At 35.6% G+C, this 24023-nt stretch overlaps 1 protein-coding gene across 3 annotated transcripts in view; it reads left to right on the forward strand.

Annotated features, from left to right (window-relative positions):
* UBR2 (ubiquitin protein ligase E3 component n-recognin 2) overlaps positions 1-24023 on the forward strand; it is a 124117-nt gene that overhangs the window by 37887 nt on the left and 62207 nt on the right. For 2 of the 3 annotated variants that reach the window (XM_080807224.1, XM_080807225.1), the window contains exons 4-11: positions 1343-1456; positions 10443-10573; positions 12996-13134; positions 14037-14099; positions 18627-18747; positions 20450-20557; positions 20952-21040; positions 21960-22058. In XM_080807224.1, coding sequence (XP_080663350.1) covers positions 1343-1456; positions 10443-10573; positions 12996-13134; positions 14037-14099; positions 18627-18747; positions 20450-20557; positions 20952-21040; positions 21960-22058 — 864 coding nt within the window. Of the gene's footprint in view, positions 1-1342; positions 1457-10442; positions 10574-12995; positions 13135-14036; positions 14100-18626; positions 18748-20449; positions 20558-20951; positions 21041-21959; positions 22059-22128; positions 22228-24023 lie in introns of all 3 variants that reach the window. The other variant, XM_080807223.1, reaches the window with a different exon arrangement.

Below are 24023 nucleotides of genomic sequence, written 5' to 3' on the forward strand. Positions count from 1 at the left end.
GGCCCAACCCCAGAACATGACACCCATGAATTTTATTATTTTTCTACTGCTATAATGCAACCAGTACTTTTCCAAAAATCACGTATGTTTGCTTTTAAATCAGGGATCTGACCAAAGGCAGATTATTGCTAAGCCTATCCTGGTTGATTCCTCTACTGGATATTGAAGACAAAGCCCTTGGACATTTAAAAGTTAGGGAAGTGTTAGTAGCTAGAACTTTGCACCCTATTCTCAAATCATGGAGAGGGAATATTGCAGTCTTGTTATTAATTCAGGAGCCCTATTGGCTTAGGACGTCTTCTCCTGTTTTTCTTCACTCTACCCGAGTATTGATAATAATGAGCTAAAACATACAAAATTGGACCCCTTGGATCTTTGTATGTTCTGTTTATTTTCCTAAATTGGTAAGAGAATCCCGTTTTCCTTTAAGCTGCTTTACCTATCTTGGGTTACCATAAGAAGCACAGAAGCTGCAGGGTTATCATTTTCCAAATGGTTGCCTGCCCGTGTTTCTTGGCATATATCCTTGCAGCTCCTGGGAATAACTGTCATTTGTGGGTTTACATTAATTATATTTTGATATATAACACACAGATAACTTTTTTGGGGCAGAATATAATAGGGCTCATTCTAAAGTTTGCATCAAATACCCACTCCTAAACTCTCACAGTATTTTTTTTTAAAGTAGAATTTCTGATAATTAAATAAAAAGTCTGTCTTACCAGATTCCTTGAATCATTGCCATATCAGGGAAGTATGAATAATTCTTGAACCCTGCAGGTGGTGAAAACTTTCTCACTGGACAGTCTTACTTGTATATTTCTTTCCTTGTCAAAGAAGACTATTTAGAGGGTGTTAGAAAAACAAACTATTTCTGTGGTTTTTGTTGGTCACATTATCTAACGCAGTTGTAGCACTCTCATGAGACTCTTCTTGGGGAAAAGCAACTGTAATTACCTTTATTACTGGAATTTGTTATGTTACATTAAGCACTATAACCTGATGGCATTGATACTGACATTATACCAAACCCAGCAGGAAAACCCTCATGATTTTCTTAATTAAGGAAATCCTATAGGTGGACACATTTTACCTCTTTAAAATATCTGTAGTTTATTAGATGTTACAAAGTAGTTTATTTTATTTTGAAATTGCTTAAATTAGTGTAGGCTTATTTAAGCTTTAAAACATTGAGAGTTTTGGCCTTTTAATTAATTTTACTCCTCCAAAGGAACTAAACACTTTAGCAATGTTATTTCCTTAGCACTTGATATTCTTATTTATAATCTGATAGCCCTCAGGAAACACTTATTGACAAGATACTTTACAATTTTTTTTCAAGATGACAACATCAGGAGGTGGAGGTTTCTGTGACTGTGGTGATACTGAAGCTTGGAAAGAGGGTCCTTACTGTCAAAAACATGAACTTAACACCTCTGAAATTGAGGAAGAAGAGGTAAAAACATTTTCGCTAAGTTGTTTTTAAGGAAATACTGTTTTAACCACGGATTTGAAATACTTTCAGACATAGGAATTAGCTTATGAGATATGGGTAAGCAAAATAGTCCTGTCACTATAACCAGTGGCCAGATATACTTTGTAAGTTTTTTGCATTTTATGGATGCCATACCATTGCTGGTAGTACTCACTTGAAATTTTGGAAATTTAATTTAATTTGGATTTATTATTTGAGGTTTTGCTTTAAGTCCTCATTTATCATTGAAGGATATTTTTCCCATATATAGAGACTAGTTAACTTGGTTGGTTTTTGTATAGTTGTATTGTGACTAAGATTTTGTAGGCTAGATACCTTTCTTTTCTGTAAGTGTACACGGTAGCTAGTCCTAATCACTAGCTTGCCTATCACGACCATTGGATAAGTGATGGGACCAAGTATAAAGACAGTATACTGCTCAGTACCCATTATAGTCACTCCAGCTGTAAATATGTGCTTTTTTAAGTAACTGATTCTGCATTATTTTTCTCTAAATGATATTTGTAATAATGTAGTGGACTCTTACTAAATAAATACATAAATCTCTGCTATTTCTGACAGTTTGATGTTTGATTCAAGATCCTTATTTCACATATTATTTTTAAATGGCAGAGAGGTAGGTGTATTTGAAGTACTTATGCATTGTTAGTAGGTCTGCTATAGATCTACGACAAGCGAACATTAATAGTGCTTCTGGTGCACATACCTTACAGGTCTCAAAATTTGAGTAAGATTTTATGGTATGGAACAGTGTCTTTTAGACTGTGTTCCACTGTGTTTAGGACAGATTAAAATTTATATGAAGTGATTGAGTGCTATGGAAAACATATTTTGTGTTTCATTTGCTTTGTGTAAGTGTTTTAGGATTTGTGACAGATGCCCAGTGATCAGGATTTCAGAGTTCTCCAGTTCTATTGAAGGAGCTCTATTGTTATCTTTTTTATATACAGTATTGGAGTTTCATTTGTAAAAATACAAATAGAAAAGCTGTATTTGACAAAAAGAGCTGTGTTTCTTAAAAAAATTGAAAACTGGTATAAAACTATGGGAGAAAACATTTACAAATTTATATACAGTAGTCCCACCTTATCCATGGAGGATATGTTCTAAGACCCCCCGTTAATGCCTGACATCATGGATGGTACCAAACCCTGCATAGACTGTGTTTTTTCTTATACATACATACCTATGACAAAATTTAATTTATGAATTAGGCACAGTAAGAGATTGATAGTAACATTACAATAAAAGTTATGTGAATGTGCACTCACTCATTTATTCTTATAATATTGTGCCGTGATGATACGAGATAGTAAAATGCCTACTTTGGTGAGAGGAAGTAAGGTGAATGTCACAGGCATCGTAAGATAATGTTAGGCTACTGTTGAGCTTTTGAGTGTACATGAGAAGGACTATCAGCTTCTAGTCTGCAGTTGCCCTGGGAGTGCCTGAAGCTGTGGATAAGGGGGAATTTAATGTATCTGACAAGGGTCTAGTATCCAGAATATGTAAGAACTCAACAACAAAACCACAAATAACCGTGTTAAAAATGGGCAAAGGACTTGAATAGACCTTTCTCCAAAGAAGATATAATACAAATGACCAACAAACGCATGAAAACATGTTCAGCATCATTAGTTACTAGGGAAATGCACATTGAAACCACTTCACACCCACTAAAATGGCTATAATCAGAAAGAAAGAATGTGTGTGTTGGCGAGGTTGTAAAAAAATTAGAGCCCTTGTACATTGCTTAAACGGGATGCAAAATGATTCAGTGCTGTGGAACAATTTGACAATTTGACTGCTCCTCCAAAAATTAAACAGAATTGCCATATGAACCTATAATATCACTCTTGGGTATATTCTCAAAAGAATTGAAAACAAGTATTCAAATAAGTATCACCCATAACATCTATGTGTGGATGGATGGAATTGTGGTATATAGCTACAGTGTCATATTACTCCGAGGTAAAAAAGAATGAAATACTGATACATGGTACAACTTGGATGAACCTGCCAAAACATGCTAAGTGAAAGAAGCCAGGCACAAAATACCACATATTGTATGATTCCATTGATATAAAATATCAAAAAGAGGTAAATCTGTAGACAGAACTGGTGATTGCCAAGGGAGGGGGAAGGGGAGAATGGGGGGAAACTGCTTAATGGGTAAGGGGTTTTACTTTGAAGTAATAGAAATGTTTTGGAATTCTATAGACGTGGTAGTGGAACAACATTATGAATATAGCAAATACTACAGAGTAGTTTACTTTAAAATGGTTAAGTTTAGGTACTGTGATTTTTATCTCAATAAATTTGAAAAGAAAAACCTTAGGACTTTTGTTATCTTTCAGTCTTTGTTTTAGAGTAGACTTAAATCACTTTCTAAGAAAATTTGCTTTATTTTACTCTGTTGACCTTATCCTCATACATTAATAGGGTTGCTATCTAATAGTGCAGACTTGAGTTAATTTCCTGAATTTCAGGAAGATGTTACCAAGATCACCTTCCTGGCTGAAATTATATGGTCCTGCCTAGAGATTTCATACTTCAGCAATTTGGCAGAAAATAAAACCTCCAGACTCTGCCATTTAATTCCTGTTTAAGAATTCAGCTAAGAGAAATGAAGTCCTGGGGCGCCTGTGTGGCTCAGTGGGTTAAAGCCTCTGCCTTCGGCTCAGGTCATGATCTCAGGGTCCTGGCAGAGAGCCCCACATCAGGCTCTCTGCTCAGCAGGGAGCCTGCTTCCCCTCCTTCTCACTCTGCCTGCCTCTCTGCCTACTTGTGATCTCTGTCTGTCAAATAAATAAATAAAAATATTTTTTTAAAAAAAGAAATGTAAGAGAAGCTATTTTTAAAATAGCATTATGTTTAGCATTGCAGGTCCCCACTCATTAAATTTATACATATATCTAGGTTTTTTTATATTTTGTGCTTGAAATGGAAGAAAGCTATATAATATTTGCAGTGTACTTTTATTTTTTTTTATTTTTTTAAAAAGATTTTATTTATTTATTTTGACAGACAGAGATTACAAGTAAACAGAGAGGCAGGCAGAGGGAGGAAGGGAAGCAGGCTCCCTGCTGAGCAGAGAGCCCGATGCAGGGCTCATTCCCAGGACCCTGGGATCATGACCTGAGCTGAAGGCAGAGGCTTTATTAACCCACTAAGCCACCCAGGCACCCCTGCAGTGTACTTTTAAAAAAAATCTGTCAGGGGCGCCTGGGTGGCTCAGTGGGTTAAAGCCGCTGCCTTCAGCTCAGGTCGTGATCCCAGCGTCCTGGGATCGAGCCCCACATCGGGCTCTCTGCTCAACGGGGAGCCTGCTTCCTCCCTTCTCTCTCTGCCTGCCTCTCTGCCTGCTTGTGATCTGTCAAATAAATAAATAAAATCTTAAAAAAAAAATCTGTCATAGGATTGTTTTTATTGAATGTAATTTTTGTTATACATTTGGCCTGCATCTTAAGAAAAAGTTGGAAAAAAATTAATACACTTCTATAGGGATAATGCTTAGCACTTCCACAGGTCTTCTCAATTCATTGCATTTGGGATGGGACTTTTTTTTATTGTATAGGCCAAGGGTCAGCAAACTGTGGCCCCACAGGCCAGATCTTATCTTCAGCCTGTTACTGGCACCACCATAAGCTAAGAATGGTTTTTATATGTTTAAATACTTGGAAAAAAATCAATAGGATGGTATCTGTGGCATGTGAAAATGATAGGAAATTCAAATTTTGGCGTCTATAAAACAATTTTATTGCAACACAGCAGTGCTTGTGTTAATTGTCCTAAATTGCTTTTCCACTATAATAGAAAAATTGAGTAGCTACAACAAAGACCCTATAGTCTATAAAAACTAAGAGACAGTATCTGACTCTTCACAGAAGAGTTTGCGGACCCCATGTGTATCCTGTCATAAGCATTGTGTTTATTATACCTGCTTCACCCTCACTAAATGGCAATAGCATCTCCCATCACTGTGACAATAGTAAATGCCAGACAAGGTTTCCAAATGGGCCCTTTGGGCATGGGGGGTGAGTAAGAAGGCTAGAGTGTCCCCTTTGATAATCTTCATAGGAACTATAAGAAACTTCTCTTAGGTCTCTGCATTAGGAAATGTTTCTACTTTCTCTTTCTATGAGTCTGGTAACTGTTTCCTCTTATTGAAGCTTTTGGGAAATGGAGTCAAATGTTTGGAAACAGTGCCTATCTATATTAGCTGTTCAGAAATTATATGATATGTCTGTATAATAAACATGTTATCTTGATTTCATTTTCCTACCTTTATTCTGGTTTTGCCCTCTTTGTACATCTATTTTTTTAATACTATACTTTGGATGTATTCTTAAGTTGCTATAAATCCTTTTTGAAGTGAGATTTAATGCAGTAACAAATGCACTGAGTGAACAACCTCAGTGAAGACTTTCTTTTACCTGAAATTTTCACTTATCAATGCTTTTCCCATCTCAAACACAGATTTGTGATTATTAGCTAAATATTATGCTAAGTATTGTGTTTATTTCATTTAATTCTCAGAACAGCCTATAAGATAAATACTGCTGTTATGAATATTTTATAGGTACAGAAGCTTGAGTTTTAGGAGAGGTTAAAAAATTTGCCCAAAGTGTCTTAATGGTAGTATGGACTCCAGTAATGGAATTCTTTAACAGTATTTTGCACTGATTTTATTTTATTTTATTCTCCAAATTTTTATTTAACATACAGTGTAATATTAGTTTCAGTGTAGATTTTAGTGATTCATCACTTACTTACAACACCCGCTGCTCATCAGAGCAAGTGCCCTCCTACCATTACCTACTTAACCCATCCCCCCGCCCACCTCCTCCAGTAACCATCAGTTTGTTCTCTGGTTAAGAGTCTGTTTCTTGGTTTGCCACTCTTTTCCCCCAGTGTTCATTTATTCATTGTTTCGTTTCTTAAATTCCACCATATGAGTGAAGTCATATGGTATTTGTCTTTCTTTGACTGATTTATTTCAGTTAGCATAATATTCTCCATCCACATTGTTGCAAATGGCAAGATTTCATTCATTTTTTTTGCTGAGTAATATTACATTGTGTGTTCGTGTGTGTGTGTGTGTATCTCACATCTTCCTTATCCATACATTAGTCAGTGGACATTTGGGCTCCTTCCGTAATTTGGCTGTTGATGATGCTACATTACACTGATTTTATAAATAATTTTCAACAGTGGAATTGCTTTTTTTTTTTAAATAAAAATCTAATTTTAAAATCCCAATAATAAAAGAGATTAAAGAATTTTTTTATTCCAGTGTAATTAGCGTACAATGTTATAATAGCTTCAGGTACAAAACATAATGTTTCACCAGTTCTTTACATCACTCACTGCTCATCAGGATAAGTGTACTCTTAATTCCTTTCAGCTGTTTCACCCATTCCCCACCTACCTCCCCTCTGGTAAACACCAGTTTGATTCCATATATTAATTTAAGAGTCTGTTTTTTGTTTATCTCTTTTTTCTTTGCTCATTTGTTTTGTTTCTTAAATTCTACATAAATGAAATCATGTGGTATTTGTCTTTCTTTGACTTATTTCACTTAGCATTATACCCTGTAGATCCATACATGTTGTTGCAAATGGCAAGATTTATTCTTTTTTGTGGCTGTGTAATATTCCATCGTATATATATGCCACAGCTTCTTTATCCATTTATCAGTGGACACTAAAAGCGGTATTATTAATGAATTTACTTTTTATCAGTTGAAATGTGTATTAATTACTTGCTAGAAAGTCAACTTTGAAATAAGTGAGGTTGTTTCGATAATTATTTAGTTTTCTAGTTTATTACTAGTTTCAGTTGGGGAGTATGGGAAAAGTCCTTATTCATAGCTTATTTGCATATGACAACAGTTAAAATTGTTATTGTAATACAGTGTATGCTTACACTTAGAAAATGACACAGGGGTGCCTGGCTGGCTCAGATGTTCAGCATCTGCCTTCAGCTCAGCTCATGATCCCAGGGTCCTGGGATCGAGCCCTGTGTCAGGCTCCCTGCTCAGAGGGAAGCCTGCTTCTCCCTCTGCCCCTCCCCCTGCTGTGTTCCTGCCCTTGTTGTCTGTCTCTCTGTCAAATAAAATCTTTTTTTAAAAAGTGTATGACATAAAAAACTAGTTTTCCATAATTCCCACTGCCTTCTAATGTAAGCACAGATATCCTTTTTAGTAATATGCCTTGTGTTCTTCTAGTTTGAAAGAAGAGTAACTCACAGCTGACTCACTGACCAGGGTTTGCATTCTATAAAATAAATGTAATCAAAGAACTACAATTATTAGTCATAATTGATAATACAGTATAGGGTGAGATGATCATTTATTTACAAATTCCAACTGACTTATGCTATCATAAGAGCACTTTGAGCAGAAGTCTTTCTTAGCATTTAATTTACCATTGTACCTATGAGTGGACTTGCATAGCCTAACATCCTTTCACTGCAGAAATCTTTTTTTTTCCCTTTTTTTTTTAAGAGAGAGCACGTGCACGTATGTGAGCAAGAGAGGCAGGAGGGGGGATAGAGAATCTTAAGCAGTCTCCACAGTGTGCATGGAGCCCAACGGCGGACTTGATCTCATGACCCTGAGATCGTAACCTGAGCTGAAACCAAGAGTCAGACGCTTAACTGACTCTGCCCCCTAGGTGTCACCAGAAATAATTCTTCTTAATCAGTGACCATCTTTGAAGACATTAATGTGTATGCAAAGATGGCAGAAAAATCTTTATTTCTAGCCCTGCCCCAAACTGGGTTAATGTAATAGCAAAATTACTAGCTGATGATCCCCAATATCTAATATTGCACATCATAGAGTGTATTTTTACATTACCATTTTAAAATATAGACAATTATATATTTTTAAGCCAATGTGTAATTTAAACAGGAAACAGCTTTACCAGGCCCTTGGACTTTATAGAACAGTTTGAATACTACTGTCTTGGATTCTCAAGAATTGGCATTTGTTTCTGTTTCAGGACCTGTTTCGTTCTTACAAATTCTGTTTATTGTAATTCTTTCATTTTCTCTCAATGTCTTGTATTATGGGACATAATTGTGAGAAATGAGTGACTATATAGCAAGGTAATATCACCAAACAACCTGAGCTTTGATTCTACTTTCTATTTTGGCGTAGAAAGAGGTTCTTCTTCTTATTATTATTTTTAAAGATTTTATTTATTTATTTGACAGAGCAAGAGAGCACAAGCAGGGGGAACAGTAGAGGGTGAAGCAGGCTCTCCACTTAGCAGATGGCCCAATGTGGGGCCCCATCCCAGGACCCTGGGATCACAACCCAAGCCAAAAGTAGGCGCTCAACCATCTGAGCCACCCAGGCGGCCCTCCCCCCTTTTCTTAAGATTTTATTTATTTATTTGTCAAAGCGCACACAAGCAGGGAGAGTGGCAGGCAGAAGGAGAAGCAAGCTCCCTGCTGAGAAAGGAGCCTGATGTAAGACTCCATCCCAGGACCCTGAGTTCATGACCTGAGCCAAAGGCAGGCACTTAACTGACTGAGCCACACAGGCCTCTGGAGGTTCATATTATTATTAATACCCATTCTTTTATGAATCTCCAGGAGGTACCAGTTCTAGTTCCTTCTTTGTATGGATGGTTTCACTATGTTAGTGACTTCTAGTCTCTGAAAGAAATAGTAAAATAAACTTTGCTAGTAGGATAAAAAAATTTTTCCCATGGGACATATAAAGCAGACCATTGAGAGAAGATGGTAGTTAAAAAGTCCTATAAGACTTACAAAAATCTTTTTACTCTTCTTACTTTTTCTTATGTTCTTCACGCTCTATACCCATCTCCTTTAGGAATCTGTCTTTTTTCTTCTGTTCTTTTTATTCCCCATCTCCATGTGTTTTGTATCAGTTCCACTAGGCTTATCTTTGGTGAGGATGTACAAAAAATCTGTATCCTTTATGTATATTTGCAGTAATGTGTTGATTCCCATTCTGTGATGTTGGAGCATACTGATTTTCCCTTTTTCGTAAAGATATATTTATTTTAGAGAGCTTGTGCACAAGAGGGAGGAGGGGCAGAGGTAGAGGAAGAGAGAATCTCTCAAGCAGACTCCCCACTCACCAGGGAGCCCGCTGCTGGGCTCAGTATCACAACCCTGAGATCAGGACATGGCCCAAAGTCAAGAGTTGGATGCTGAACTTACTGAGCCACCCAGGTGCCCCAGAACGTACTATTTTATTATTTGAGGAATGAATATAATACTACCTAGCCATTAAGCTAGGTAACAAGCAAAGCATTAAGATTAAAATTGTGTAAAACATTTTGCCTAAAAGGTATGATAAACTTAGTATATATTTACAGTAATACTTTTTCACATTAACCTAGAATTTTTGTGACTTACTCCCTGTTAAGTATAAGGTGCAAAGTTCCCCTTCCATACATACATAACATGCACTGCTGAAACAAAGTAGACAAGGAAGTGATTCTTACAGCATCAAGGGGCAGTTTTTTGACCTTGTTTTCTGACCGTTTAGAGTCGGGCTGAAAATGAGGCTCTCCTTTATACCTATAAACTAAATTATCTGTCCTTAGGTATCATTACTTTGTTTATTCTGGAAATTGGGGATTAGTAGGATATGAAGCTATAAAGACGGTTTGATGTTAGGTTTTAAAGATCCTGGAATGCCATTCTAAAATTTTTAGATTTATTCATCAGGCCTTGGGATGCCATTGATTATGTTTAGGTTATCCAGTAATTGGGATCATTGTAAACAAAACGGTTCAGAAAGCTTGATTTGGTAGTATGTACAGGATCAACCTTAAGAGAAGCCAAAGCTGGAAGGTCAGTCAGCTGTTCACAGTAGTATTTTGAGGGGTGGAGGCAGAACAGGAAAGAGGAGAATTAATATGCATTTAAGATGGTTGCAGTTTTTATTTTCTGTTCTTAACAGGATCCTCTTGTGCATTTATCAGAAGATGTGATAGCAAGAACCTACAACATTTTTGCTATTATGTTTAGATATGCAGTGGAGATACTAACCTGGGAAAAAGAAAGTGAATTGCCAGCAGATTTAGAGATAATGTAAGTACAGCCCTTTTATTCTTTGTATTCATATTTGCTCAAACTCTGTTTTAAGCATTTTGATTCTAATTCCTGAAATTAAGTTTAATACAGCTAAGATCGAACATACTCTCTTCTAGTAATTAGTTTTCAGTAATACTTTATTTCAGAGTTTTTAAATATGTGTGATCCACTTAGTTGGTAGAGATTTCTCCCTGTTCATTGATTAGTTTACTTAAGCCTCGTATTTCAGGCACAGGCACTTTTCTGTCTTTGTGTGATAAACCTGATAACTCTCACATTTTTACTGTTTGCATTTTGATTATTGAGGAGGTCACAAACTTGTGACCAGAGAGTTGGATTCTGCCATAGCTGTATTAAGGCTAGGGGCTTGCTTTTCCATGTGATGTGCCTGCTTCAAACAACCTTCCCTCTAACTCTTAATTCTAACCAAGTTTTTTGGAGTCCTGTTCATATTTAAGGTTGATTACAAGTTGAAGTGAGGGTCTGGTGAACATCAGTGGTTTCTTTTTTGCTTTTTCAGTACTGTTCTAGACACTTAGACACTTCAGTGTTTTTTAATAAAGTGAGATGTTAATTATACTCTTGGAAATGTTGAAAATAGTGCCTTATGAATCTGTCTTCACATGTATCCATATTGCCATATGAATCTTCACATATATCCACACATACCCACATATGTTGTATGAATGTATCTTCACAATATCTCGCAGGTATTACAGGTTGGTTTCCAGACCACTGCAATAAAGCAAGCCGAATGAATTTTTTGGTTTCCCAGTACATGTGAAAGTTAGATTTACACCATGGTGTAACATTATGTATAAAAAAACAAAGTACATAACCTTAACTTAAAAATACTTCATTGCTAAAAGATGCTGACCATCATCTGAGATTTCAGAGAGTCATAATCGAGGGTCCTGCCTCAATGTTATTGGCTGCTGACTGAGCAGGTTGGGGGTGGCTGTGGCAGTTTCTTAAAATGAGACAACAGTGAAGGTTGCTACATCAGTCAGCTCTTCCTTTCACTTGAACACTTAGAGACCATTACAGAGTTTCAGTTGTCTCAGAATACAGAGGCCCAGGGAGAGGGAGAGAAACAGGAAACAGCTGGTCAGTAGAGCAGTCAGAACACATACAACATTTATACCTAAGTTTGCAATATTAAATGGATGTGGTGCTCCAAAACAATTATGACCGTAACATCAAAGATCACTGATCACTGATCACAGATCACCATAACAAATATAATGATGATGAAGATGTTTGAAGTATTGCAAGAATTACCAAAACATGATGCAGAGACATAATATGAGCAAATGCTGTTGGAAAGATGGCACTGAAGAGGCTTGCTCAACACAGCGTTGCCACAAACCTTCAGTTTGTAAAAACAAACAAAACAAAAAAACAAAACCCACAATATCTTCAAAGCACAGTAAAACAAAGTGTACTTCAAGTTGGGAACCGTTGATCAAAGATACAAATTTAGACCCTAGAGAATAGAAGAGTTTTGTTTTTATCTTTTTGTTTCATTGTAGGTTCAAAATCACCAGTATAGAAGGGAAAGGAATGTAACTTGCTTCTCTTATACCGTTTTCCTGACTTAGTACATGGCATTCCATCTACACAGAAACCTGAATCACCTATACCTATTTAGATTTCAAACCCAGCTGGTTCTTCTCCATCAGATCATGTAACTTCTGTTCTTCTCCATTACTCCTGTCCTACTCCAAATTAATTAATTTCATCATTGACAACATTGCCTCCCTAGCTGAATTGCTATATCTATTCTTGTCCCTCACGATTCATTCTCCACATGGTAGCAAAGTGAACTTTAAGGCAAACCTGACTGTTACTTATTTAGGATCTCTGATATAAATCCCAAGTGGGGCTTGAACTCATGACTCTGAGATCAAGAGTCACATGCTCTTCCAACTGAGCCAGCCAGGTGCCCCAGTGGATTGTGAAATATTTAGCAGGATCCCTGGCCCTTAACTGCTAGATGCCAGTGGCACTCCTGCCCCAATCATGACAACAGAAAATGTCTCTAGACATTGTCAAGTGGTCCTCTATGGTAGTTAGTGGAGAAGTGCCTCCAGTTTAGAACCATTGATAGTCAGTTTGACTTTGGGTCTCAGATTACTTCTCTGGCAGTTCTCTGAAGTCCCAGACCTATTTTACCCTGTTGCAGTTTTTTGTTGTTCTTGATAAAAGCCAGTTCACTTAGAATTACATGTTAAATACATATCTTCCCCAGCAGTTAGTGGTGTCATGGAGCATGGGGACCACAAATGACTTTGCTACAGATACGTGCCCAGTACCTAGCACATCCCCTAGCACTAGAACCAAGTGTGCTCTTACTTAATCAGCCTGGAGCTAGAGAATATGCAGTTAGATAATATATAATTAATGTTTTACCCCACAGAGAGAAGAGGGATACCTACTATTGCATGCTGTTTAATGATGAGGTGCATACCTATGAACAAGTTATTTATACCCTTCAGAAAGCTGTTAACTGTACACAAAAAGAAGCCATTGGCTTTGCAACTACAGTAGATCGAGATGTAAGTAATTTTCATTATATTAATATCACATAATAAATTTGAACCTTTATTACAGATAAGCTATTCTGGGAAAATTGAAAGTCTAGGCTATTTTTGTTTTAAGGATTTTATTTACTTATTTGAGAGAGAGAAAGAACACAAGTAGAGGGGAGGAGCAGAGGGAGAGCGGGAAGCAGACTCCCCACTGAGCAGGGAGCGCATTGTAGGGCTCGATCCCGGGACTCTGGAATCATGACCTGAGACAAAGGCAGACACTTAACCAACTGAGCCATCCAGGTGTTCTTAGGCTATTTTTTTTTAAATTTCATTTGAATATTGGGACAGATACATATTGGGTATAAATGTAAGCTGTTGTCAGAAAGTTTAGAGGGAAATGTAGATGGAGTTGCCCTCATTCTACCCAGTGATTAGAAGTATTCAGTTATGGGGCACCTGGGTGGCTCAATCGGTTAAGCATCTCCCTTCAGCTCAGGTCATGATTCTACGGTCCTGGGATCAAGTCCCATACATCAGGGTCCCTGCTCAGTGGGGAGTCATCTTCTCCCTCTGCTCCTCCCCACAACTTGTGCTCTTTCTCTCTCTCAAACTCACTCTGTCTCTCAAAGAAATAAAATCTTTAAAAAAAAAAGAAATATTTAGTTTTGAAAACAGAAATTATAGCAACCTAGAATAAATGTTATGTCATTTAAGGAAATATACTTATTAGTGAGTTGAAAATATTAGCATGGTTTTGAAGGAAGAGAATTTACTTTTCATCATATTCAATGATGAATGAAATGTTGTAAATATTAAAATTGACTGGAGTTGTTATATGCTCAAATATGTTTGTTTACTGGATGAAAAGTTATTAAAACTGAATATAATATTTTTACATGTTAATTTAAAATACCTTCATTTACCAGGGTCGTAGGTCTGTTCGATATGGAGATTTCCAGTATTGTGAACAAGCAAAATCAGTGATTGTTGTAAGTAATTTAAAAACATACCTACACTATTATTTGTTTATTATTATTTTAAAACTCATTCCATGTTTTGGCATTTATGAACACATATTTCTGCCTTCATGAATGTAAAGCCAACATCAGCCAAAAGTCATGTTTAATGATATGTTTCTTGAGCATTGCATTATTGCTCTATTTTTTTAAGGTGTGTAAGATTAATACTGAAAATGAACATTTACATGAGATACAGATTTTCTGCCTTCCTATTTCTCTATCAGAAACACCTTGGAAAGTGTTTCATTTTTGTTTTGTTTTTGATAGCATGTCACATTACTTTTTAGGACTTTAACTGACTTAGCACCAAGATCAGAATTCAAGGGAGGTTGTTTCTTAGTAACTTATAGCAAGGTATGCTGCATGTAATAATAGCACTTAATGTATTATTTCTCTAAAAGAAAACTATTCCCCACATTTATATTTATTTTAAAAAGTAAGAATTATTTTAAACTATTCCATGTAAATGAATTTTATGTAAATGTCCTTTTTGTTAAATATTTTAAATATGCAGATAAAAATAGAGATAACATAGCAAATGCCTGTATGCCCACATTATACAGCATTTTCCTCATACTTTTTTTATGTAAATAAAATAGTGTAGAGGACCCTGTATTATCCCTTCTTTATTCTATTCCCTTTTCTCCTACCCTAGAGATAGATAACGACTTTTATTAATTCATTTGTTCATTCTTGTGCGTACCTTTATGCTTCCGTTTATTAAATCTGTTAACATTATATGTATTGATTTGGAGGCCTTTAAACATGAATTCATAATGTTTCATAACAAGATTCATACTGGATGTATTATACTGCAGCTTTCTATTTCAGTGTTGATACTAGGTTTGTGTGTGTTGATGCATGTACCTGTGAAGTATTCCATTGATAACTTTACCATAATTTTGCCATTCTCCTACTGATGGACAATTAGGATAATTCCTTTTTTTTTTTTTCTTTTTTTGCTATGACTAAAAATCCTGCTATGGACATTGTTTTGTCTCCTTGTTGCATAGATGTAAAAGTTTCTCTAGGGTATATACCAAGAAATAGGATTTCAGAGCATATTCATCTTTACTAGATTTTGCTAAGTTAGTCTCCAAAATGGTGGCACTAATATGCATGCCCACCGGAGGTGTATAGAGAGTTCCCATTTCTCCACAACTTTGTCAAAACTGTATATTGTCAGATTTTTAAATTTTTGCCAATTTCATGTGTATGGATGGCATCTCGTCAGTTAAATTTGCACTGTCTTAACTATGAGTATCTTCATATTTTCTTTAAGATTTTATTTATTTATTTATTTGATGGAGAGAGAGAGAGCACAAGTAGGCAGAGCGGTAGGGAGAGGGAGAAGCAGGTTGCCCATTGAGCAGAGGGCCTTTTGTAAGGCTGGATCCCAGGACCCTAGGATCATGACCTGAGCTGAAAGCAGACACTTTAAGTGACACTGACTGAGCCACCAAGGCACCCCATCTTATTTCATATTTATTTATGTTTTCTGTGAATTTCCTATTCATACCCTTTACCCATTTGGGGAGGTTTGTCTTTTTCTTACTCTTTTGTTAGGGGTTCTTTATGTAACCCGAATTGTGGTTTTTTGTTACAAATACCTTTTCCCACGATGTGACTTAATTTACATTTGTCTCTGGTGCCTTTCATTGAGCAAAAAGTTTAAATTTTACTGTAGCAAAATACATCTTTTTCTTTATGATTCGTACATTTGATGTCTTACTTTAAAAATTCTTAATATCTAGACATAATAATGCATGAGAAACCATATCATGGTTTCCATTTTTAGGAAATGGAAATATTTCCATTTTTAGGAAATGCAGATTGAATATTAAGGGATAAGGAGGGATGATGCATGTAACACACCCTCAGTAGTTCTTGGGGGTTTTTTCTTTTTTTTCTATTTAAGTGCATGTATGTGTATCTGTGTGGAGAGAGGAAAAATAAAGTGGGAATGATAAAGCAATCGGGATCAAAGTTATAGTAGATGAATCTGAGTAAAGCAAAGAGGTATTTTTTTTTCTTATATTGGTTACTTTATAACTTCTTATATGTAGTACAATCATTTTAATTTTCCCTTTTTAAGAAAATTAGTATTTCTAATCTCTGGTGGCATTTATGTAGATACATTCATAATACAGAAAAGAAAGTCCAGAAATAGATACTAGCTAGAAGTAACTATAGGTACATTCTAAGGGAGGAGGAGAGCTTCTTAACCTATACTAGAACCCCAGGAGTTAATAAAGAAATGTATTTTTTGGCTATGTAAAAAATTAGCATAAGAAATGTATTTTTTGGCTATGTAAAAAATTAGCATAAGAAGATATTCCATAAATAAAGTTCCATAAACTGTTTGTCTGACAAGAGATAAACAGTAAATTTAGGCAAAATTATTTCTAACATAGAGGATAGACATTTAATGTTTATGATAAACAGAATACTCATAGATTATCAAGTAGGGAACAAATAACAAAATAGAAAAATGGACAGAGGATATGGAAAGACAATTACAGCAGAGAAAAAAATCTAGGTAGTCAGTATACATGAAGAGACTCACTCATTGGTAATCAGTAAAATGATGAGGTGATTTCATATACATCAGGTTGGAGAGGTTAGAGTGATAAAATACCTTACTGGCAGAGATGCAGAGAATTTGAAAGCTGGTGTAAAATAAATTGCTACAGCATTTGGGGAAATAATTTAGTAGCATCTATTACTAAAGTTTTATCTTTCCTAGGAATTTATCTCATAGAAATGTAAGGACTAGCAAGTGGATATACAAAGATGTTCAGTGCTGCTTTTTTTGTAGTCACAGGAGACTGAAAACAAAGGGAATATGAATGCCCTTCTCTAGAGGATGTTTGAATAAATCCACACTACAGAATATCATGAGTCATTAACCCAAAAAAATCGGTTAACGCAAAGATGCACAAGAGTATGTATAGTATCCCATTTTTGTAAATCAAATAAAAATCTTTATAAATGTGTACATATATATAGATAGAGAAAATATGCAGAGACATACTGTGTTAGTGTGGATTATGGGGATGGGATGAAGTTGGGGGTAGAAAGATGATCCAAACAAAAAATTATAATAGACTTAAGTAATTTATTTTTATTTTATTTTATTTATTTATTTTTTTAAAAGATTTTATTTATTTGACAGAGATCACAAGTAGGCAGAGAGGCAGGCAGAGAGAGAGAGGAAGGGAAGCAGGCTCCCCGCTGAGCAGAGAGCCCGATGCAGGGCTCGATCCCAGGACCCTGAGATCATGAGCTGAGCCGAAGGCAGAGGCTTTAACCCACTGAGCCACCCAGGTGCCCCTATAATAGACTTAAGTAGACCTTTCTTCAAAAAGGTATATAAATTGCCAGTAAGCGCATGAAAACATCCACAACATCACTAATTGTTAGGGAAATGCAAATAAAAACCATGATGAGATACCACCTGTTACCCATTTGGATGGCTCTTATAAACAAAAACCATAACAACATCAAAAGAGTTGGCAAGGATATGGAGAAATTGCTGGTGGGAATGTAAAATGGTACAGCTACTATGGAAAACTGTAATGTAGTTCCTCTAAAAATTAAAAGGGAATTACCATATGATCCAGCAGTTTTGCTTCTGGGTATATGCACAAAAGAATTGAAAGCAGGGTCTAGGAGATATTTGTACACCTATGTTATAGCAGCATTGTTATTCACAATAGGCAAAAGACAGAGCAACTCAAGTGTCTATTGATGGATGAATGGATAAATAAAATCTATATACATACAATAGAATATCATTCAGCCTTAAAAAGGAAATGCTGATGCATGCTACAACATAGGTGAACCTTGAGGACATTATGCTAAGAGAAATAAGCCAGTCACTAAAAGATAAATAGTGTATGATTCCATTTATATGATACCTATAGTGTTTGGTGGGTATAAAGTTTGGGTTCTTCAAGATGAAAAGAATTCTGGAGGAAAAAAAAAAAGAGTTCTGGAGATTGGTTACACCACAGTGTGGATGTACTTAAGACTTCTGAACCATACATTTAAAAATGGTTACGTTGGAAATCATAGTTTATTATACAGCAGAGTTTTTCTTTTTTTCAAAGTATGGATAGCATCACTTCTATACAGTGAAGCAAGTTACTTAAATAAATATGTATGTAATTGCATTTAAGAAATTGAAAACCTAAAACAAATGTCAGCATTTAAGTAATTTCTAATTGGTGGGGCAGATTTTCAAGTATAGGACCAAAGACCCGGGTTACTCATAAGTTGTAACTTCTTTCTTTTTTGGAGGAATCCTAAGATTCTTTCTAGATCCTAAATTAGGATCTGAGGAAGGCAAGCCAAGTGGTATTTTTCTTAGACTCATACATGAAAAAAAATTCTCCTGTATGATGAGAGTATAGTTACATTAAATAAAAATGCTAGCTTTTTTCTATAAGACAGCCTTTTTAAGTTTGTTTTTTCTTTCTGCCATTTCTTTTTAAGAGAAATACCAGTAGACAGACAAAGCCACTCAAAGTTCAAGTTATGCATTCGTCTATTGTCGCACATCAGAATTTTGGTTTGAAACTTTTGTCTTGGCTGGGAAGTATTATTGGATATTCAGGTAGGTTCAAAAAACTATTTTGGAAAAAATATCAAGTGAAATAATTTCTTTCTTTAGTTTCAGATTTTAAAATACCATCTCAGAATATATCTATGCACACAAAAACCCATGTTTCTCAAATTTTGCTCCACAGGATTTTTTATATGCGTACAAAGGATTTTGTGTTCAAATAAATGCAGGAAATATTGGATTAAACAATAATAAATGACTTTAATATGCTAATGAAATACAAATCTTGCAGACTTAATAAAAGAACCTTTTTTTTTTTGGCCCCATCCTGTGGAACTCTGTTCCACAGATCAAGCTAGGAAATACTACTATAAATAAAACATAAGTGATTAGCAGTTTAAAGGATACAACACTAATGTTGATATCTTTTTTTGACTCTTCTAACTTCTGGTTACTAATAATTTGCAACTCCAAACACTTGCAGATTTGAAGTTACTGATTTATATTCGGTATTTTTTGTCTTAACACATTCCACAAATTAGATAATCTTTTTAATGTGGTAGCAGAATGAAGAACCCAAATGGCTAATGCCAGAAATACAAGTTTGATGTATAAAATAGAATACTAAAGAGAAAAGTAGCAACAGATCTAAGCTATCTGTCATACTGTTCTTTAGAAAGCAAGAGTGGTGGTTTGGATAAATGACATTGTGATGTTTATTATAAAGAGAAGTTCTAAAGTATTGTATTAAAAGAGCATTGCCACACTGTGAACACAAGAGTTGAAAAAATGTGGAGGTACTGAAATTTAGGAAACCATATTTGCTTGTCTTTTTAAATGTCTTTCCGTTTATTTTTCTTATCCTCAGTCTTTTTAGTTTTAGTGTTTTCCATTGGATACCTGTTCACCAAGTTCTCCGCTAGAGTAGTAATGAATAATATCATGGAAGCAATTTCCTGCCAAAAATTTTTTTGAGATATTTACCCTTAATTATTTAAAGACCTTGTCTCTTATTTAATACTATATACATAGTTCTCTTTAGCCTTATAAACAATTCCTGTTTGGTGGCTTTTATAATTTTAAAATTACTCCATTTCTTTCCTATTATTTTGCATACTTATAGAAGACTAAAGACTGATTTTAATTATAAAGTATGAAACATAAGGTATTAAAGTTTTGGTTATGTTAATATTTGAAGAACTTTTTTTTTTTTTAAGTTCAGCCTTTAGAAGATGTGGGAATTTGTCTTCTAGGATCTTTCACATAATAGGTACACATAGGTTCACAGGGAACATTTATTTAATGAGTGGAAACATTTTGCATAACACTGATAAGTGGACTGGTGCTTATAGTACAGAGGCCATGCATACTTTTTTTTTTAAATGGCAGCACAATTATACCTACCTTCACTTGTCATGGATGTAGCAGTTTTATTATAATCTGGTTTAATTAACATAGGTCCTTAAAGAACTGTATTTAAATTCTTTACAACATAAGAGGTTGTTGCCCTTCTGATAGGCTTATATTTTGGTATTCTGGAATAAGTGTTGGTATAGAATGTGAGATTTGGAATTTTTCTCTTTTTCCGAAAATACTAATAAAATAGTTAATATGTTTACTTTTTCTGAATAAAGTTGACCATTATTAAACATGTAAAGCTCTATAGATTCACTGGAACATTTCTATTAAAATGTCATTTTATTTTAATACTTGAAGTTTCTATTTCATTGACTACTTTTCTTCCTGTTTTAAGATGGGCTTCGTCGAATTTTATGTCAAGTTGGTTTACAAGAAGGGCCAGATGGCGAAAATTCTTCTCTAGTGGATAGATTGATGCTTAATGATTCCAAATTGTGGAAAGGTAATCTTTTAACTACTTTCAGGGTATAGGAGAACCTTAAATAAGTAAATGGGAAAAGGTTTTTTGGTTTTGTTTTGTTTTGTTTTCATTTGGGAAGGTATTTAATAAATGTATTTATAGTTTTTAGAATTAACACATGCAGTCTTATTCATTGGAAAAAACATCAACAGATTTTGGAGTCCATGACCCAAATTAAATGACCTTTTTATTTGTTAGAAAACTATTTTTAGAAAAAAATTTTTAAGAGGCAGATTGCAAGTGTTTTATACTGAAGGAACACATTTAGAGTTCTGCTCTTAAGACTTAAAATACAGTTGGACATATAAAACCTTGGAAGTGTAATTTTTGGCTTGTTTGATACATCATTATTTTACATCTACTCTTTTTGTAAAAGGTGCTAGGAGTGTGTATCACCAGTTGTTTATGAGCAGTCTCCTTATGGATTTGAAATACAAGAAATTGTTTGCTGTTCGATTTGCAAAGGTAAGTAGTCTCTCAGTTTGAAATTTAACGAAATGGGTATATACAGAATAAATACAACCCATGATTATTATATCCAGGCTTTATAATATTAACAACTAATAGTGATATGTCACCGTGTTGATTTTAAGTTCTCAGAAACTTCAATAGATGATCTTTTTATCTTTTATAAATAGAGTAAAATTCCAGCAGTAAGGCTTTTCTTTTGCGTCACCTGCCATGATAATACAAACATCCCCCTGTGAGATGTATATAATATCAAATGATAAATGAGGAATTTAAACCTATGCCATTGTGTATTATGTATGGTATTATTCCCATTAAAATTTGTATAAGGAAAAGATCTTAGGTGAAATGACATGTATATATGAATGTGATTTAAGAATTGTGAACTCTTGGTTGTTGGTATTGTTGAATTATATTCTTCTCCCTTTTTGTAGTATGTGCTTATTTTTTTTTTTTTTCCACCTGAATTAGGAGTTCTTAGGGAAGAATGTAAGGATCATTTGGGGAGCTCTTTCAAAATACATCTCTCTGTGTCCCATTCTCAAACTTAATTAGGCAAATTCACCAAGAATGGGATCCAAGCATGTGTACTTGGAAAGAGCCATCAGGTGATTCTGATATACATCCATAAGAAATAAAAGTCTGGTTTCATCAGAGACCATGTAGAGCTGCTGTGATTTAGCCCTACCAGTGTACAATAACATCCCAAGATTTTAGAAGCTGTTACTCCTATTTGAGCTCATAAAGACTGTATAGTGAATCAGTATTTATACAAAATTTAATTGGTAGAAGTTATTTCAGTTATCATTCTCGTAGCAGTGTTATCTTACTGACTCCTCCAACCCTGACTTTTCATTATAATCCTTAAACATTTGGTCGATGTGGATTAGAGGTGAATCTCCCCCTTGTTGTTTAGAATTACCAGCAGTTGCAGAGAGATTTTATGGAGGATGATCACGAGCGAGCAGTGTCCGTGACTGCTCTGTCTGTCCAGTTCTTCACCGCACCTACTCTGGTGAGTAGTGCTTGCCTTTTCTTTGTAACTGATAGCTGGCACTCCTTGCCTTTTTTTGCCTTCTTAATAGAACTATGAGCGTTTGCAGAGTGATTATGTGACAGATGACCACGACAGAGAGTTTTCAATCGCAGACCTCTCGGTTCAGATATTCACGGTTCCTTCACTTGTAAGTACTGAAAGACTAAGAAGAACTTTCTTGTTTGCCATTGACAGAAATAAAGCCTTAAAATACTAGAGAATAAAGATCTGTATATTCCTGAATAGAATAATATTTTATTAATGGGTGATCAGACTTCAGACACCTTCAGCCATACTAGAACATAGCCTTCAGTAAGTAGAAAGAAAAAGTTATTTAAACTTAACCTGTACATTGTCATACTACTTCCCCAAGGTTTTGAACTGGTAAGTTAAAAATTCAGCTGATTGGTTTAGCAAACGTATCCATTAGAAATAGCATTTTAGGGGCGCCTGCGTGGCTCAGTGGGTTAAGGCCTCTGCCTTCGGCTCAGGTCATGGTCTCAGGGTCCTGGGATCAAGCCCTGCATCGGGCTCTCTGCTCAGCAGGGAGCCTGCTTCCTCCCTCTCTCTCTGCCTACTTGTGATCTCTCTGTCAAATAAATAAATAAAATCTTTTAATATACAATCTCACATTTTGAGAAGCTTCCTTCCCCCCAATAAGGCAATTGAATCACAGTGGTCAGAGGTGGTCTTATACTAAGTTTCACTAGTTGCCCAGGAGGGCATCACTATGTTTTAGTGCTATTCAGTAATTAAAATCCATATTTAATTTATTTGACAAGAATGTGTTGAGATTTTTTATTTCTTGGACACAGTTCTAAGCTTTGGGAGTACAGCAGTGAACAAAAACAGATGCAGTCCTTGCCCTCATGGAACTTAAAATAATGGGAAAGTCTCACAGAATTGGTTAATTAAAACTGTCATGAAAACTCAAGAATTTCATTGTTTTGAGAGAGAATCATAGAGAGATCTAACCTATTCCCAAAGTTCAGAGAGGGATTCTGTAGGGAAAGCACCTTTATGTGGGGTCATGAAGGAGAGTTCATTTAAATGGACCAGCACTTGAGCAGGTCCTGAGTTAGAAAAGTTCCTATCCAGGAAACAGAAGGAAAGCCAGCACAGTTGAAGATCCTTAAAGATGGAATAAAATAGAAGGCCGGTGCCTAATTGTATAGTATTCTAGGGTTATTTTCCTTCAGAGGTGCATTTTCCAGTTTTTTTGTTTGTTTTTAATGAGTGTTTTTCTCAGGATTACCTTTATGTTCAAGGATGTATTCTAGTCCAGTTGAAGCTGTCTATATCCACTAATGAAATATTATAAGCCGGGGCACCTGGGTGGCTCAGTGGGTTAAAGCCTCTGCCTTTGGCTCGGGTCATGATCTCGGGGTCCTGGGATCAAGCCCCGCATTGGGCTCTCTGCTCAGCAGGGAGCCTGCTTCCTCCTCTCTCTCTGCCTGCCTCTGCCTTCTTGTGGTCTCTGTCAAATAAATAAATAAAATCTTTAAAAAAAGAAAAAAAGGAAAGATTATAAGCCAAGAGAAGGATTTTGGTTCAGTTGGAAATCAGTAAAGATTTTAAAAGTGGCATTTATATCATCATGTTTGTGATTTTTAAAAGATCGTGCTATTTGTAATTTGGAGAACAAATTGACAGGGGGCAAACGTGAGCATGAGGAACCTAATTAGAAGCCTAATTAGAAGACAAGAATTGGTGGTAACTCAAGCTGGGATTGTGGCAGTAGATGTGAGTTGTGAGAGAGATTTAAATAGTAAAAGCTACAGCATTGGCCAAACTTGGGTTTGGGGATCAGTTGGTGATTGGTTGTTCAATTGGAGAGAAAGGGTAAAGATGACTCCCAGGTTTGTGACTTGCAGCCCAGTGGATGTCATGCCACCTGCACAGGGGATTTTGGAAAACGAGTAGGATTTGTGAAGAGAGAAAGTG

This window comes from Martes martes (assembly GCF_963455335.1).
Source record: "Martes martes genome assembly, chromosome: 6".
Taxonomy (NCBI): Eukaryota; Metazoa; Chordata; class Mammalia; order Carnivora; family Mustelidae; genus Martes; species Martes martes.